The following is a 20113-nucleotide window of genomic DNA, read 5'->3' on the forward strand; positions in this document are numbered from 1 at the left end:
AAGTTACTAAGAAAAAAGTGCCAAGCATCAGATGTTTCTCCCTCAACTATCGCAAATGCAATAAGCACAATGTTGTTATTGTCATCCTGTGAGACTGCAACCAACATACAACCCTTATATTTTCCATACAAATGAGTTCCGTCTACATGCACTATTGGCTTGCAATGTCTGAATGCTCTAATACAAGGGTAATAACTCCAAAAGACTCGGTGTAGTACACGAATATTAGGAACCAAGTCATTCCCCTGATACGCAGTATTGTTTCAAAATGAACGACTGCGGATGGCTCATTGTGACACATGACCTCAAACCATATTGGCAAAGTTTCGTACGAAGCTTCCCAACCTCCAAAAATTGACTCCAGTGCCTTCTATTTTGCCAACCATATTTTGTGATAACTTATGGTGTAGTTAAATTTTGACTGTACTTCCACAATTACTGATTTCACCTTTATAGATGGGTCAACTTCTACCAGCAGCTTTATTGCTTCTGCAATTGTGTTGGAATCCAGCTTCGAATGATCTTGAAAAATGGTGGCTCTAGTACAAGTGTGACTACCATTGTACCTCCTTACCCCCCAACAGTACTTCTTGGACATTTTGATCACCCCTGATCAGCCAATCACAGCCTGCATCATACTGGGTGCATTTAGTATAGAATGTCGTCGGTTCTGACTCATGCACCCGATAATCGACACATTTGCGGATGGTATAATATTTCATTGCCTTAATTACTACCTCCCTAGAACTGAATTCCATTTCCACAGTAAATTCACCATCTGTCATAACAGGAAGCTCTGCTACAATCACATCACAAATTTTATATTTCGATAAATAATTATTAAATATGTATCGCATCAATAAAATTTATGATCCATAAATCAAGAATAAATCATTCAACAGTTAATAAGTTAATCAACTAGGTCATCAAATGATATTTAATAAATTAATAATAACACAAGAATGCCAAATACTAAATTTCTCAATATATATGTTTAATTGATAATTAAATATTAAACAACTACTAATTATATGCTATGTTTTACCTATTTACCGTTGTCTTAAATGTTTGTCTCAAACTAAAAATATATGCACAAACCATAATTTAACAAATCATTATTTAAAATTATGACGTACCTGCATTTATATATTGAGAAAACTCTGGTGCATGCATGACCTCCAAATCCAACGACTGCATAAAAGTCGGCTCCACAAACGGCTGCTGGTTTGCTAGTGCATTTGCCACATCCGCCACATCTTCCACCATATTATCGTCAGCTTGATCTTCGTCTACACCCGGATCAATGACCTCGTAGTTACTTTCAAACTCTTTTTCACTATCACTGTTGTAATCTTCCAATTCAATATCTCGGTCCGCTGCAGATTGCTCGAACTCAATATACAATTCGATGAACGATATTCGGGATTGACTTTCAAGATACACTGAAAACATTTCTTGCATGCTCGCTTCATCAGTCACATATTTCGTTTGAAATTGAACGAACCCACCAAACACAGATATAGGATATTTGTACAGAATATACGACACTCTCCTAGATATTTGAGAATCCATCTTCTCACAAATAACACCTTTTAATTCTTCAAATGATAGTGTGAATAGAATCATAATATCTAATGAATTTTCACGCACAAATTTCACTCCTTCAGATGTTTGTAATAAAATTTGGCCATGATAATACACATTTAATCTCACTCTATTATCCATGATAATAGAGAAGAAGAGAAAGACAGAGGCGGACTACAAAGATTTGGAGAATGGGAGAAGAGGAAGATGAAGTGGGATGCTCAGTTTGGGTTGGGTATATATATATATATATATATATAACTAAAATCGGACCGTCCGACCGCTTTCTTGGTGATTCGAATTTTTTTGAACATTAAAATCAGACAGTCCGATTAGTGAACGACCCACCAAAAAAATTGGATACCCAAAAATCGATGGGTCCAATTTCAGTCCCTGCAAAATTTTTGTCCATAAGCCTTAAAATCGGTGGGTCCGATTTTTTTGGATAAAAAAAATTTTCATCATCCATGCATGAAGTCAATGGGTCCGATTTCTTTGCACACAGCCATCCATCAACCACAAATCGAACTACGGTCCGATTTGTGTTCTCTCTCACCTACAAGAAATTGGACCGTTCGATTTTTTTCCGTCACCTAACCGCCATTACAACAGTGTAAAAATCTTTTCTATGTTCCATAACCGGCGTTACACCAAAGTGTGTGTCATATGCAAAAAAATTAGCCGACTTATGTAGTCCATTGATTGATTTTTTATTTTTTTGAAATCGATTATATTATGAGAGAAAGAAAATAAATGAGAAATGAATTTTTGATTATTTTTTTAAGATACCTATGTTGTAGCAAAACCTAATTATCTATAAATTTCTATGAGATTCATAAATTTTTTTTATTAAGGTATATAACTTGTCTTAAGTTTTCAATAGTTAAAAACCTATGAATGATTCATTTTAATTTGAATTTATATGCTTTGATAGAAAAATATTTAAAAATCTATTATTTGTTTTTATATTTAATTATATAATATCATATTAATATAATATCAATATACATAATTATATTAAAAAGAATGATTCAATTAAATAAAAATATAAATATATTTGATACTAAAATAACATAATAAAATTAAACTCATGATATTTGTATGTTTAATTAGACATGTTATGGCAATTAATAAAAAAATAACAATGAAATGATTTTTGAGACTTATTTTGGATTGTATCTTTACATATAAAATAAAAAAAAGGACAAAAAGTACTTAAAATGAGAAACAGAATACATCAAAAAAAGTTTCAAAAAAAATTATCGTTCCAAAAATTAGGACAAAAAACTCAATCAAAAAGAAAAATTTTTTGTTAACTTTTCTTTTTCTTTTGTTCTCATAAAAATGACAAATTTTTAAATTTTAACTCTCTTTTTTTTAAGAAAACAAAAACTGATTTCATGTTTTATTCAAATTGATAGTTAAATAGTTACGGTCAAGAGTGAGATAAATAGTCCTAGGTTACTTTTATTCCAGTTTTTGTATAAAATCATCAAAAATTTAAAATAGATATTGTAAATAAGTTTTCATATAATTTTGTTGTTTTTATTTTCACAGGATAATCTAATTAATAATAGAATTGAATACCGTGTATAATAAATATTATTTTTACTATTTTTAGTGTACTATTTATCCAAAAACTTGCACAACAAAAAAAAATAACAAATAAAAGCAAGAAAATATAATAGAGATATTTTACTAGGTACAAAGAAAGATTCTTCGGATAATTATATTATCTTCTCAAAATCTATCTATCTATTAGTAATATATTATAATAGAGCTAAAGGTAACTTCTATATTTATTCTTAACTTTTTAAGTTTTTAATATGATACCACGTCAATTTTAACTGGCTCTAGATTCATTCTTAATTTTCTAGAATTTTATTATTTTTTTCTATGATTCTACAAAACTGACGAGATAATTCAGGATCTGCCATACAACTAATGTAGTTTTTTAAGCATTCGATATTGTCCAAAATTTTTTTCTTTTTTCAAAGAATTTTTTGGATTTTTTAATCTCGATGTGTGTTTCTTTGGAACTGTTATACAACTAATATAGTTTTTTAAACTTTCAATGCTGTTCAAAAATCTTTTCTTTTTCAAAAAGTTTTTAAAATTTTTTTTGGATCTCGAGATGTGTTTTTTTGAAACTACCACACAACTAATATAATTTTTTAAACTTTCAATGTGTCCAAAAGCCTTTTTTTTTGAATCTCAAGGTGTGTTTCTTTAAAACTGCCATATAACTAATATAGTTTTTTAAGTTTTTTCTTTTTTTTTTTTAAACAGTTTTTTGGATCTTTTACAAATTATTACTTAAATTCATCACTTTATTATATCTAAATGTAAAAATTATAAAAAAATACATTAACTATTCATTTATATCGAAGTTGTTCGATTTATTCAAATTCAGAGATAAAAAAAAAAAGAAATTGCTTGAAGACAATTTTACATAGACTCTGAGAAATTCACAATGCATAGATCATATATTCGAAAATCAGTTAACAACTTATTCTATAGTTTTGTGTATGAGAATGAGAAACACCGTGGAATTGGTTATGAGTTGTTAGAGTTTTATGAAAGTGTGATTAGTGGGTTCACTTTGCCATTAAAGGAAGAACACAAGATATTTTTGTGGAGAGTTTTGATCAATAAGTTTTCATATAATTTTGTTGTTTTTATTCTCATAAAATAATTTAATTAATAATAGAAATTAATATCGTTTTTAGTGTTTATTAACTATTATCTCTATTGTTTTTGGTTTACTATTTATCCAAAAATTTAAACAGCAAAAAAAAGTTAATAAAAGCAAAAGAATATAGTAGAGACATTATATGAGATACAAAGAAAAATCTCTGAATAATTAAATTATATTTTTATAATTTATTTATCTATTAATAATATATTATAATAGAACTAAAGGTAACTTTTGTATTTATTTTTAACTTTTTAAATTTTTAATATGGTGTCTCATCAGTTTTAAGTAGCTCTATAGATTTATTCTTAACTTTTTAGAATTCTACTATTCTTTTCTAAGATTCTACAATATTGACAAAGTGACTCAGGAGGTCAAATTGAGCACTATTACTTAATTATTTCATTGTCATTCTCAATATAATAAAAATGGAATCATACTCGGTAAGATTTTAGAGACTCACGTTCTATCGAATTGGACTAAGAGTGCTTATTATTTATTTTTTTAATAACATAATAACATTATATTAAAAAAATATTATTAAATTTTAAGTGACCCCATTCTTGTCTGCATATACCATATACTATACATAAATATTGATATATATATATATATATATATATATATATATATGTATCTTCGATTTGAATTGGTCTCAATTGATCCCTTATTACTTCTCCTACGATAAGTATTAGTTCGAGATAAGGATGACAAGATTTAAAATTCATAATTTTATTATTTTTGGATCACCAATTTAGTATTTCATTCAAAAAAAATTTTTCTTATAAAATAAATAGATTTCAAAATAGATATTTATACGAGTTATAAGTTAAAATTTTTATTTAATAGAATTATTTTTATTTAAATATTCTATTAAAATTAAATAAAAATAATTCTAAAATTTTGTTTTTTTTATTTTATTAAAAATATAACTATTTGAAACCATTTTAGTTAATATTATATACAAATTCTATATTTTATTAGAGAATAGAATCCAACTAATTCAAAATATTTCAACATTTATATTTTTATACAATTTTTTTAAAAATTTCTCGTAGAAATTGATTGCGCTAATGAATAAGCCTTCAATGCTGTTTAAAAATATTTTCTTTTCCGAAGAGTGTTTTGGATTTTTTTTTTTATCTCGAGGTGCGTTCTTTTGGAACTGTCATGCAACTAATATAGTTTTTTATCGTCCTACAAAAAAGATCGTTTGGATTTAAGAAAGAATTACTTAAATTTATCCATGATTTGTTTATTCCTATCCCGAGAATTCTATAGTGTCGGTTCTTTTGAGTAAGGGCATGCGTCTTCTCCTTGGCAAAGAGAAATTTTACCATTCGATTATATCCGCATTTTTTAATTGTATTTTACCATGTTCCTCCTCTTTCCATCTCCAAACATTATGAAAAAGTTGTAAACAGGTTGTTCATTTTAAACGTGTAAGCTTCTTCTGCACTCAACACACTATCAAAGGTCAGGAGTGCTTTGTATACTCCTAGTTCTCGTACTTACATAACTTGAGGCAAATTCTTCCCAATCATGGACCTTAAAGAATTATAGTCGATAGCCTTTGTCGTCCCGCCTATGATGTTCCTCTGTAACAAATCCAGATTCTCTTTTGTCACAGGAACTTTCATTTTCTTCGTCCACCCATTGCCATGTGGATCTTCTTTTTTCCCCTGTTTCCTCAGCTCTTTCACATTCTTCCCTGACAACCTTGGGTTCTCTTCATGTTGAGGTTGTATCTGAACAATATTCTGAACGTCACGCGCCTCATGATGTCTTTTTACATTCTCTACTTCATTCGTGCGTCGATACCTGACTTCTCTTATTAAAACAATCTTTTCTCGTAACCTCATTTTATTCATCTCCGCAATAGCCTTCACAGCTCCACCCTTCATTGTATACCGGATGAATGTAAAAATGTATATATTACTATTTTTTTTGTTTTCGTGAGAGATAGATATCATTTATACGTCCAGTCCATTTGAACAAGTGGTACAGTTCCGTCTTTGATATGTCTTCAAGAAGATGATCTACAAAGATAGAAAATAATTCGTTTTTCAATCGACAGTACTCTTTTCGATTCCAAACCCTCGGATCTCCACTGAAATGCCTAGTTCTACCTCTCCTATTATTTCCAAAATATTTGTTTTGACTTCTAAAATTATTGATCTATAAAATTTCAGCCGACCTTTCTATAATTTTTATAGGAGTGTTATTGTTGAAAAATACATAAAATTTATCTAGATTTACCGCTTAATTACTAATTTCACGATAGCTTTATAGTATGTTCAACATGTTGAAGCATTTTGTCTCCTTACTTTATAAAATAAAATTGAATCATTCGTAAAAAAAAAAGTGACTTACCTTCTAACGCTTATAATTCAATCTCATTCGAGTAATCTCTTCTATTCTTTTTAGTATAAAAGATTTATAAATAACTAATCATATATTATTATATTAGTAAAAATAATTAATTTTCACAATCATTACGTAAAAAGACATATAAGTGCATGGATTTAATTATTAGCTAGATAATTATACAAAAAATATTTTAAAATTAAACTCATATATATGTAATAAATAACAAAATAAAATATAAATATTATTAAGTTTTTACAAAGATCAAAATTGACAAATATAATATTTATTTAAATTGATAATAATAATAATAATAATTAATTACAGTCTTATATGAATAAATATTTATTTGATCACTCATTAATTTAAAAATTTAGCTATATAAGGATACACATAAATTATATAATATTTAAAAAAAATATCTGACAAAAATCGAATAAAATAAGAAAAAGAAGACAAGAATATAAATCTTCTCCTTGCTGGGTATCCCTTTTTCAAGCAACCTTACCAGATTAATATCCACACAAAGAATTGCAGTCTTATATAAACAAATATTTTATTTGATCATTCACTAATTTAAAAACTTAGCTATACACAGATACACATAAACTATATAATAACTAAAAAAATATCTGACAAAAATCGAATAAAATAAGAGAAAGAAGACAAGAATTTCAATATTCTCCTTGCGGAGTATCCTTTTTCAAGATTACAACCTTACCAGATTAATATCCACACAAAGAATTGCAGTCTTATATGAACAAATCTTTTATTTAATCACTCACTAATTTAAAAACTTAGCTATACACAGATACACATAAACTATATAATAACTAAAAAATTATATGACAAAAATCGAATAAAATAAGAAAAAGAAGACAAGAATTTCAATCTTCTCCTTGCGGGGCATTCCTTTTTTAAGATTACAACCTTATCAGATTAATATCCACACAAAGACAAGACTTACGTATCTCATAGATTAATTTTTTGTTTCTTGAAATCGATTATAAAATAGAGAAAGAAAATAAGTGAGAAATGAGTTCTTGATTTTTTTAAGATGCCTATATTCTAGCAAAACTTAATTATCTATAAATCTCTATGAGATTCATAAATTTTCCTATTAAGGTATATAAGTTGTCTTAAGTTTTTAAAATAGTTAAAGACCTATGAATAATTTATTTTAATTCGAATTTATATGTTTTTATAAAAAATAGTTAAAAACCTATCATTTGTTTTTATATTTAATTATATAATATCATATCAATATAATATTAATATACATAATTATATTAAAAAAATGATTCAATTAAATAATAATATAAATATGTTACTAAAATAACATAATAAAATTAAACTCATGATATTTGTATGTTTAATTAGATGTTATGGTAATTAATAAAAAAATTGTGAAAATGATTTTTAAGATTTTTTTGGACTGTATCTTTAGATATAGATTTAAAAAATGAGACAGAAAGTGCTTAAAGCTATGATATATAGACGTGAACATGGATATGAAATATAATATGAAATAAGACACACAAATTTAAAATTTTTATAAGACATGAGATATAGCATATAATAATAATAATAATAATAATAATAATAATAATAATAATAGAAAAATAATCTCAATAACACATCTAAAAAATTCTATAAAAATATCTTCATCTGATTTGTATAATTAAAAAGTAATGGTAATAAAATATTATTGACGGATGAATTCAATATGTCAACAATATTTCATTAGTATTGTCTTTTAACCACACAAATCAGACTTTTCATTCTATAAAATTTTTTAAATGTGCCATCAAGGTTATTTGAACAAAGATTTCTTATAGTTCAATCTTCAAAGAGGAAAGGACCTTAAAGCATGATCATGCTTTTTCAAAGTGTCTATTTTCGAAAGATAGGATAATAAAATCACAAGTAAGTACTAGAATGTTAAATACATATATAGTTCTATACATGACAGATGCAACTTATAGAGTTTTAAAGTTAAATAGTTACAGTCAAGAGTGAGATAAATAGTTTTAGATTGCTTTTATCCCAATATTTATATAAAATCATCAATAATTTAGGATAAATATTATAAATAAATTTTTCTATAATTTTTTTGATTTTATTCTCATAGGATAATCTAATTAATAATAGAAATTAATATCGTTTTCAGTGCATAATAACTATTATCTTTACTATTTTTGGTGTACTATTTATCCAAAAAATTATACACAAAAAAAAGGTAACAGATAAAAGTAAGAAAATATAATAGACATTTTACTAGGTACAAAGAAAGATTTTTCGGATAATTACATTATCTTTTCATAATTTATCTATTTATTAGTAATATATTATAATAGAGCTAAAAGTAACTTCTGTATTTATTTTTAACTTCTTAGTCTTTTAACATGATGCCACGTCAATTTTAAGTGGCTCTATATTCATTCTTAACTTTTTAGAATTTTACTATTATTTTTTAGAATTCTACAATATTGACGAGATGATTCAAGAACTGCCATACAACTAATATAATTTTTTAAGCATTCAATATTCTCCAAAAGCCTTTCCTTTTCCAAAGAATTTTTTGGATTTTTTTGGATCTCAAGGTACGTTTCTTTGGAACTGTCATACAACTAATATAGTTTTTTAAGCTTTCAATGCTGTCCAAAAACCTTTCCTTTTCTAAAGAGTTTTTTGGATTTTTCTTTATCTCCAAGTGCGTTTCTTTGAAACCGCCATACAACTAATATAATATTTTAAGCTTTTAATGCTATCCAAAAACCTTTCCTTTTCTAAAGAATTTTTTAGTTTTTTTTTTTATTTTCAGTTGCATTTCTTTGCAACTGCCATACAATTTTTTTGATCTCAAGGTGCATTTTTTTGGAACTGCTATACAACTAATATAATTTTTTTGGACGAATAGTAGGAATCAAACCCGTGTCTTCTCCTTAACAAAGAGAAATTTTACCCTAGGACATTTGGACTATATCCGCATTTTTTAATTGTATTTGATATGTAATATATCAATTTTATTTGTGTTTTAATTTTATATAAATTACTCTATACTTTCAATGTTAATAGGATTTTTAAATATTATTTTTTATATTTTCTTATTTTTTAATTTTATATAGATTACTATATCCTTTCAACGTTAATAAATTTTTTTTAATAAGTATAAATTGAGATAATTCTAATTCATTCTCACATTTTATATTTACTCTTTGTTATATCACTATATAAATTAACATTTACTTTTTTTTAAAAAACAAAGAAAGCTCAACACAGTAAAGTGGAGAAACACATAACAAAAAAAGAAACAAAAGGATCAACTCCTATCATCTCCGGCATTACCATCAACAACCAAAATGATTAACACATGTCCACTCTTTGTAGCTCAAAAACGTCCTTCCTTAAATGTCTTCAACACTTACTTTTTTGTTGTTATAAATTCTGACATTTCGTTCTAATCAGATATTTCAAATCACTACAAAAAATTCAGTTAGCAATATTTTCTATTCCTCTCTACTTTATACAATTTTTTTATTCCTCCTCACATAATCTCATATCTCTTTTTTTTTGTTCCCTATACACTTTTGCTAAATATATGAAAACTATCATCCTTGCCATGCGTGGAATGTTTGCCATAAACCTATTTAGGGTTTTTCCACCGAATTATAATGACGAACCTATATTTGATTTAGCCTGATCTCATCTCCAATTTGTTTATGAATTATTGTTTAAATTTATTACTTCACCGGGTCTAGATGTAAAAATTGCAAAAAAGTACATTGATTATTCGTTTATATCGAAGTTGCTTAATTTATTCGAATTCGGAGATCTAAGAGAAAGAGATTGTTTGAAGACAATTCTACATAAGCTTTATAGAAAATTCACAATGCATAAATCATATATTCGAAAATCAGTTAACAACTTATTTTACAGTTTTGTGTATGAGAATGAGAAACACCGTGGGATTGGTGAGTTGTTAAGAGTTTTATGGAAGTGTGATTAGTGGGTTCACTTTGCCATTGAAGGAGGAACACAAGATATTTTTGTGGAGAGTTTTGATCAATAAGTTTTCATATAATTTTGTTGTTTTATTTTCACTAGATAATCTAATTAATAATAGAAATTAATACTTTTTTTAGTGCATATTAATTATTATTTTTACTATTTTTGATGTACTATTTATTCAAAAATTTGCATAGCAAAAAAAGGTTGATAAAAACAAGAAAATATAGTAAAAATATTTTATTAGGTATAAAGAAAGATCTCTCAAATAATTACATTATCTTCTCACAATTTATTTATCTATTAATAATATATTATAATAGAATTAAAGATAACTTTTATATTTATTTTTAACTTCTTAAATTTTTAATATGGTGTCACGTCAATTTTAAACGTCAATTTTAAATGGCTCTAGATACCTCTAGATTTATTCTTAATTTTTTAGAATTTTACTATTCATTCCTTTCTAAAATTCTACAATACTAGGAAGTGATTCAAGAGTTTAAATTCAGCACTATTACTTAATTATTTCATTATAATTCTCAATAAAACAAGAATAGAATCACGCTCCGTACAATTTTGGAGACCCATGTTCTACCAAGCTGAACTAAAAGCGCTTATTATTTATTTTTTTAATAACATAATAATATTATATTAATAGTCTATACTATATATATATATATATATATCTCCGATTTGAATCTGTCTCAATTGATCCCTTATTACGTCTTTTACAATAAGTATTAGTTCAAGATATAGATGACATGATTTGAAATTAAAAAATTTACTATTTTTGGATCACCAATTTAATATTCTATTCAAAATATTTTTTTCTATAAAAAAAATAGATTCCAAAATAGATATTTATATGAGTTATAAATAAAAGTTTTTATTTAATAGAATTGTTTTTATTTAAAGATTCTATTAAAATTAAATAAAAAAATTCTAAAATTTGATTTCTTTGATTTTATTAAAAAATATAACTATTTGAAACTATTTTAGTTAATATTATATACAAATTCTATATTCTATTAGAGAATGAATTCCAGAGTATTTCAACGTTTCTATCTTTTATACAATTTTTTTTTTGAATTTTCCGTAGAAATTGATTGCGCTAATGAATAAACTTTTAATGTTGTCCAAAAACCTTTCCTTTTCCAAAGGGTTTTTCGAATTTTTTTTATTTCGAAGTGCATGTCTTTAGAACTGATATAGTTTTTTATTGCCCTACGAAAAGATCGTTTGGGTTTAAGAAAGAGTTTGTTTGGATTTTTTTATGTATACTTATACAATAAAATTTATTTTATTTATTGTGTTATATATAATCTATATACTCTAAATAAGATTATATATAAATTAGAAAATAGATTTTTATGTATTGCGTCATTCTCCTTGACAAAGAAATTTTATCATTTGACTATATCTGTATTTTTGAATTGTATTTGATACGTAATATATCAATTTTATTTGTGTTTTAATTTTATATAGATTACTCTATATACTTTCAATGTTAATAGAATTTTTTAAATATTATTTTTCATATTTTTTTATACTTTAATTTTATATCGGTTACTATATCTTCTCAATGTTAATAAATTCTTTTTAATAGGTATAAATTGAGTTAAATTTTAATTTATTCTCACATTTTATATTTACTCTTTGTTATATCACTATATAAATCAACATTTATTTTTCTTAATTTCTTTATCTCTCCTCACATAATCTCATATCTCTTTTTTTTTTCTTACCACTTTTGCTAAATATATATAGTAAGTGACTATGTAATTGTATTTATTAGGAAGAAAGTGAAAAAGAAAATAATAGTAACTCAACCAACCATAAAAAAGAAGACTTGACTTAAATTATTTTTTAATCCTTTTATTTTTAATTGAATTACTTTTAACTATTTTATTTTTACTTCTCATGTGCCTTATTATCATAGCTTAAAATTTTTTTTCTTCTCATGACATTTATTTTTCTTTAAATTACTCTATAATTTTATATTCTCCTATTCTCTACTTTTATTTAGGATAGTATATGTTTTCAATATTAATATTATTTCTCTTTATTAGCTATAAACATAATTCATCCTCTTTTATACTCTTCTTTCTTATGATTATTATATAGTATTACAACTTAGGATTCTTCTTTATTTTCCTTCTCACTCTTATGTCATTTATTTTCTTTTAGGTTACTTTATACTTTTTATAGTGTCTTACTATTTATTTTTATATAAGATATTATATAGTTTTAATGTTAATGTTATTTCTCTTTAATAGGTATAAATTGAGTAATAAAACATAATTCCTCCTCTTCATTCATACTTACTCGTTCTTATGTTTTCTATATAAATCAACATTTATTTGTCACCTCTTCTTTATCTTCTCTTTTCACATAATATTATGCCACTTATTCTTTTTCCTCCATTCTTACTAAATATTTTACACAAGTATTTGAAAATTTTGATTGATGGCCACAACTCTTTTTTTTAGTTTGATAAAAATATGTATTAGATAATAAATTCTTAAAATACTAGATCTTTACAATTTTTTTTTATTTTTGGTATAATTGTATTTACTAGTTATCTCATCCATATATTATTTCATTTTTTTTAATAATTTATATTTTTTAATATCATTTAATTTTAATATGTTAAAATATATAGTATTATCGTGCATCATGGAAAATAAAATTAAAAAATTAAATGTTAATTTTAATTATATATAATGTCTTTTACAATTTTTTTTAGTTTTTCTATTTTTAATTTAATTGTATTCATTAATTATATTATTCATGTATTACGTCTTTTTTTTTTCAACCATTTATATCTTATAATATCATTTAGTTTTAACATTATTAAAAATATATAGTATTATCGTGAGTCATAAAAAAAATTAAAAAATTTATTTATTACTTATCTAATTGAATTACTTTTTAATTTTTTTTATTTCTAATTGAATTACTTTTAAATCTTGTATCTCTACTTCTCATTTGCCTTATTATTATAGTTTAGGATTCTTTTTCATTTTTCTTCTTAAGTTATTCTATAATTTTTATATTCTCTTACTTTTTCCTCTTATATGGATACTATATGCCTTCAATGTTAATATATTTTTTCTTTATTAGATATAAACATAATTCATCCTCTTTTATACTCACTCTTTCTTATGATTATTATATAACATTACAACACATTTTTCTTTATTTTTTTTTCTCTTTCTTATATCATTTATTTTTTTTTTAGGTTATTTTATACTTTTATATTCTCTTACTCTTTAATTTTATATAAGATACTAGATGATTTCAATGTTAATATTATTTCTCTTTAATATGTATAAATTAAATAATAAAACATAATTTATCATCTTCTTTCATACTTATTCTTTTTTATATTTCCATATAAATCAACTTCACTTCACATCTCTTTTTTATCTCCTCTTTTTATATAATATCATGCTATTTATTCTTTTTCCTTCATTCTTACTAATATTTGACACAAGTATTGAAAAAATTCGGTTGTTGACCGTAACTCCTTTTTTAGTTTGCTAAACATATATTAGGTAATAAATTCCTAAAATTCTATACTTTTATAATTTTTTAAGGTTTTTTTTTTATTTTTAGTCTAATTATATTCATTAGTTATATCTATATATCATTTTTTTTCTTTCAACAATTTAATTAGATTTTTTTAATATCATTTAACTATGTTATGTTTAAAATATATGGTACTATTGTGACTCGTGAAAAAAAAATAAAAAAATTAAATGTTAATTTTAATTATATATCATATCCTTTATAATTCCTTTTTAATTTTTCTTTTTTTAGTCTAATTATATTCATTAATTATATTATCCATATATCACTTCTTTTTTCCTTTCAACCATTTACATTTTTAATATCATTTCGTTCTAATATTATTGAAAATGCATAGTCTTATTGTGAATCATGAAAAATAAAATAAAAAAATTGAATGTTAATTTCAACTATTGCAATATTATATTTAAAATTGTATTTCATCTATCAGTTTTATATTTGTACTATAATACTTAAATATAATTAAAAAAAATAAAAATTACTACTTAAGTGAATAAAAATAAAAATAATATAAAATCAAATAAATATGCTGCTTGCAGTTAATTGCAGGGCCATATGTAGAAAACACTAGACAAAGTGGTAAATCTCATGCTAAACAAACTCAGAAGTTGAGTTATTGAGTAAAGCTTGATCCAAATGAGAAACCATTTCAGAATGCTTTTGTTGAGTAGAAGTTCACAGTATCAGCTCATCAATATCTTCAGTTTTTCCATGGCACTGCAGTTCACATATCATTAGTTAACAAAAAATACACAAATTCGGCTTGTTAGAAGTTTGCAACAAGAGGATCGTCTAGGTGAAAAATATCACATTGTTTACAACACTTAAAATAATGCCATCAATACATCATAAACGAGGGACGGAAAAAAAATACCTATCTGGAAGGGCTGGAACCAGCTCTTTAACTACTTGAATGACAGCTAAACTTTCTGTGTTCCGAGATGAGAAATGTTCCGTTTCTGTATGAAACAGAAAAGAGAAAATCAATATTGACTACACAATTCTCACAGCAGGATGCGAACACTAATCAAATGTGTTAGATAGTAATGGATGAAAAATTGAAAATTACATATTCTAAAATGGAGTAATATGGTCGCCAAATTAGCAAAAAAATAATAGCAAAGTTATTTTCATCATCATAACAGGTAAAATGCAGAAGTCTTACTTATTTTTCTTTTCCTCTTAAGAAAAGAAAAAGCAGGCAGTTTTAATACCTTGGACATCTTCAATTGGATTATCACTGCTGAGGTATAATCTCTGGTTTGCTTTTATATCTAGGCCTTCAATTATGGCAAATTCCTTCAATAAATGACCTACAAGATTATATGCAAGCATACTTGTCTTATCACAAGCATCTTGGATGGCTAGGTATTGGTTCCTCTCGATGCTTTGCTTAGTGGAGGTGGGTTCTGTTTCCTCACAAGACATGCAAGATGAGTCTCTCATAACTACGTCGGTACCTGATTCATGTAAGGCAGGTTTGTTGACAATATATTCTCTGTCGGGTGAAGCACCACAAAACCTCCCACTGGTTGTAGATGGACAGAATGAAACATCTTCCTCTTTAATGGAAGTAGAGGATTGAAACAAAACTGGTGCAAAATCCCCAATACTTTCTGCTTCATAGTTTGAATATATTCTATCCTCATTAAGTTTATCATGATCATCATCATCAACACCACTGTCACTATCATCACTTTCTTCCAATTCCTCCCCATATGCATCTTTAAAGTCTTGATCAAATCCATGGTCAGGCAACAAATCCAAAACAATCTGTTTTGTCTGGGCACTTATACCTAGTATGTAGTCAACTTCTTTGTCAATATACTTCCTACTGAATACTACATTGTCTGTGATCTTTGAATTCTTATGAATAACAGCAATGATATGTGATAGAGACTTTGGGATGCTATCCATATCAACACACTCAAATAGAAACTCGGTCAAAAGATTAACAAAAGCTGTCCTTAAGCTCCTATTTGATATTTTGGCCTCGGGTTCTATCAGAAGCTGTAAATTTCTTAGCACTGGTAATGTAACTTCATTTTTAACAGACCATATAGCATTCATTATATTAGTCTGCAATGATTTTATATCAGGTGGGAATTGGTAAAATTCTCTTGCAAATATTTTGTCCCGACCAAGTGTCAGTTTTAGGGATAAGTCTGCTACTGCCATGGCTTTGGCTAATGGCTCTTGTAGATCACCTTTACTATCAAGTTGAAAAAACATCTCCCTACAGGTTTTGTTCACTAGCTTGATAAGTTTTTTTCGTCCCCAACCGTGTTTACAGGGTTGTAACTGATGTGTGCATTTCACTCCCTTAAGTTTGTTATACATTGCAATCAAGGTTTTAGAAGGAAAACTCTCAAGCCGACGCAGTACCTTCACTGCAGCAGCATAACAAGATTCAGATTTTAACACAGAAAAAGGTTCACACCTATTTCGGAATTGCTGTGGATTGCTGAGAAGATGAAAAATCTGTTTACGACTTTCCAGCTGACGGTGATTAAGCCTTTTGCTACCAAGAGCACTTGAGAGAGAACCCTTGACAGTTTGCTTCAAATTGTGACGAGTTTTCTCACACTTGACTGAGCCATCCGCAACAATCTTTGCAAGAAGGTATAGTCCCTTGGTGGACAAATTATCAAGGACCGATAATATCAACCTTTTCAGTTTCACTTTGGGCATGTTAATCAAATGCATATCATCCAAAAGAATATCATCATCTATTCCGACATCGGATACTCCAAAGGCACTTTCAACACGAGCTCTTACTGTATCATAAAATAACTGAAATTGACATTAAAATGTCAATTCATCATTCAAATAGCAATGCAAGTAAGCTGTAAACAATAGATAACCGAGGGCACACTTACATCATCTTCCCTGAGTAAAGACTCGGACAAAAACCTGCAGACAAAATGATAATAATAATAATAAAAATAAAAATAAATTATTAAAACCTACAATTGAACCTGATACTGTAAAAAAGAAGTAATTAATAAAATAGAGGCACTCACTCCTTTTGGAAAAATTCGGACTTCTTCAATTTTCTTCTCTCAGATTTGGTGGGTGGAAAGGCCAACAAAAACCTGCAATATTTTTATATTAATTTAACTAATATTAACATTAACAAAGCTGAATTCAATCTAATTGGAAACTAAAATCACAATTAACACGGGAAGGATGAAGGGAGGGGGAAGTTGAGAAATTAATGTAACTACCTCCTCTTAAGCTTAATATGCTTGTGTTGCTTCTTAATTTCAGAAAAAATTGAGAGTGCGTCGGTTTTATCAAACTTCATTGTTGTATTAGCAGTAATCACTGCTCCAATATGCCGTCGCTGCTTTTGAACCCTAAAAAGAAAACTTCAGCAGAAATTTTACAAACTGAGAATGCGGGATCCGAATATGGATAATTTTTACACCATTTAAAAAAATAAAGAAAAAGAAGAACGAAAGAGAACAAAAATACAGCAACTTTATTGAATTTTTGTGGTTGCAGCAGCTATCTTAATTAACAAAAGGAAACAGCACAGCACATCACTATGCAAAAATCAAATAATCAATTAATCAACATAATCAATTAATCAAATAATCAATTAATCATTAAATAAAATCACAAAACATTCAATAATCAACATCCTGCGATTTGATTTGCAGAGCATTAAAAAAAATTAAAAAAACGAAGAACAAGTGAGCAGTGAGCACTGACCTTCGGTCTGAGACGGCGAGCGGAGTCCGCAGACGAAGACGACGGCGAGAAGAGAGCAGACGAAGAAGCTGCGCGCCTGCGATTGGTGAGTCGGAGAGCTAACAGGGGTTGGAGACTTCGAGAACGCCGACAGGAGGAAGAGAGAAGCCCCTGAGTGGGACTCCCTGCGGCAATGGATCACTCCCTGCGGCGGCGGTGGAGGCTAGGGTTGCAGGGGCACAGGCTCACTCCGCTGAGTGCTTTCTGAAATCTGAAGGAAGGGGCTAGGGGCTGGGGTACAACTGCTAAAGGCTTTTTTTTTCTTGTTTTTTCGGAAAAGAATCGAAACAGCATCGTTTTAGTTAGGGCTGGAAAAAAATATTCAGATTTTGGATTTTAAAATAAAATCCAATCCAAATCATTTAATAAAAGAAAAATCTAAAATAATTCCTGACAATTACCTCAAGAAATAACGAGGTCTTTGACAAAAAAAATACCAACCCAGCTCCTGAGATTTGTTTTTATAGGATCTTGTGCCAAAAAAAGTTAATGTTGTTTTTTTTTTTCACAAGGACTAATCAGTCCCAAAAAAATATCAGAGGCCGGGTTGGGTTTTTTTTTTTCTTGAGGGCCTCGTTGTTCTTTCGAGATAATTGTCAGGCCGGGTGGGGTATTCACTCTTTATAAAAATTGGTTTTAAATAAAAAATTCAAACCAAATTAGATTTTTTTTTATAAGTGGCCTGCTGTACATACAAGTTTTTTTTGGCTTACAAGCTATACAAATTGGTCCAAATCCAAGAAAAAAAATACGCGTCCAGCGCAGGCTGCCGCACTCTTCCTCTTCTTCCTTAATCAAAACGCAAATTGTCAAGATTCGCACTCTTCCTCTTCTTCCTCAATCAAAACACAAACCGATTCAAACTACATTCGAAACAAAAAACACGTTCCAACTCCTCGCAAAAAGTAGAAGAAATAAAAAAGAAAAGATACAAATATCCATAAAAAATTAACAAAAATCACAAAAAAAATGGAAGAAACATTATTTAAGGTACTGTTCTTTTAGGTTTTTTTTCTAGATTGTTTCTGCCATGTGCATCATCCTTAACCAGCAAAACATTAAAAGATTTCAAGAAGAAATATACTGTCTTCCCCATGTTTTGGGTGTATTTCTTAAATCATTTGGGCGTATTTTTATAATCCGTTGGGTGTATTTTTGTAATCGTTTGGGTATATTTATGTAATTTGGGTTTATTTTTGTAATTGTTTAGATGTATTTCTGTAATCGTTTGGGTGTATTTATGAAGTTCCATTATCTTCAAAATAATTTCAAAGCTTGAGTTCAGAAACCATAAAAATCGAAAAAAAAAATGAAGCAAGAAGGAGATCCAACAAATTTGGCAAGAAATTCGAAAAAAGAAACAAAATCTTTTGAAAAATGGAAGTTATAAATTTGTGCGTTAATTGATTTGAATTGATTTAAAAGTTTGTTAAAGAGGCACGTAACATAAGCATAAGCAACGCGTTTTGTGGATTTCGTTTTCTTCAGACTTATAAAGCTTGTAAGCACCAAATACTTGGATGTAGAGATTAATCCTTTTTATAATTGGTTTTCTAATCCAAAGCATCGTTTTAGTTAGGGCTGAACAAAAAAATTCAAATTTTGGATTTTAAACCAAATCCAATCCAAATCATTTATAAAAATTGGTTTTAAATAAAAAATTCAAACCAAATTAGATCTTTTTTATAATTTGATTTTTTAATCCAAACCATTTAAACAGTTTAAATTCATATCCAAATTAAAATTTAAAATTGAAAAAACCCTAATCTAAGACTGAATTGGTTTTGATTTAAATATTAAAATCGATTTAAAATTAGTTTTTATTTTTTCAAATCGATTTGGAACCAATTTCTCTTTTTAATCCAGTTTCAATTTAGTTTCCTGAACCATAATACTGATTCTAAAGTGGATGCAGTTTGAATTTTTGAAAATCCAAACAATACCTATCCCATACGTTTTAGTAAAATCCGCCGATTCCAAATCCGATTCAACCGGCCAATTCATAGGCTCACATCTGATTTTCAATTGAATGGTTTAAAATGATAAACCAAATCATTAAGTGTGTGTTTGGATTACAGTTTGTAAACGGGAGTTTGCATAAAATTGATT

The 20113-nt window shown here is 27.1% G+C and overlaps 1 protein-coding gene across 4 annotated transcripts; it reads right to left on the reverse strand.

Annotated features, from left to right (window-relative positions):
• Window positions 1-14635: 14635 nt before the first annotated feature.
• Window positions 14636-18278, reverse strand: LOC130970535 (uncharacterized). Of its 4 annotated transcripts, none has more exons than XM_057896650.1 (7): window positions 17966-18141; window positions 17476-17597; window positions 17272-17343; window positions 17128-17161; window positions 15463-17041; window positions 15123-15207; window positions 14636-14965 (listed from the first exon to the last, which is right to left on the reverse strand). In XM_057896650.1, exons 2-7 carry the CDS (start codon window positions 17553-17555, stop codon window positions 14932-14934), a joined length of 1884 nt encoding a protein of 627 aa, XP_057752633.1. In that variant the 5' UTR covers window positions 17556-17597; window positions 17966-18141; the 3' UTR covers window positions 14636-14931. The 4 variants fall into 4 exon arrangements, with proteins under 4 accessions (XP_057752633.1, XP_057752635.1, XP_057752631.1 ...); XM_057896652.1 differs by having other exon boundaries at window positions 17476-17619; window positions 17966-18063; XM_057896648.1 differs by having other exon boundaries at window positions 14638-14965; window positions 17476-17607; window positions 17966-18278.
• Window positions 18279-20113: the final 1835 nt, after the last annotated feature.

Source organism: Arachis stenosperma, chromosome 3 (genome assembly GCF_014773155.1).
Source record: "Arachis stenosperma cultivar V10309 chromosome 3, arast.V10309.gnm1.PFL2, whole genome shotgun sequence".
In the NCBI taxonomy this organism is placed as follows: domain Eukaryota; kingdom Viridiplantae; phylum Streptophyta; class Magnoliopsida; order Fabales; family Fabaceae; genus Arachis; species Arachis stenosperma.

Excerpts from the sequence above, each read along its gene's own strand:
- LOC130970535 (XM_057896650.1), bottom strand. The coding sequence starts at position 17,555 with ATGAAGTTTGATAAAACCGACGCACTCTCAATTTTTTCTGAAATTAAG. Across the intron at positions 17,344-17,475 it reads CATATTAAGCTTAAGAGGAG|GTTTTTGTTGGCCTTTCCAC; the intron begins GTAGTTACATTA and ends AAAATATTGCAG. Across the intron at positions 17,162-17,271 it reads TCCGAATTTTTCCAAAAGGA|GTTTTTGTCCGAGTCTTTAC; the intron begins GTGAGTGCCTCT and ends TTTTGTCTGCAG.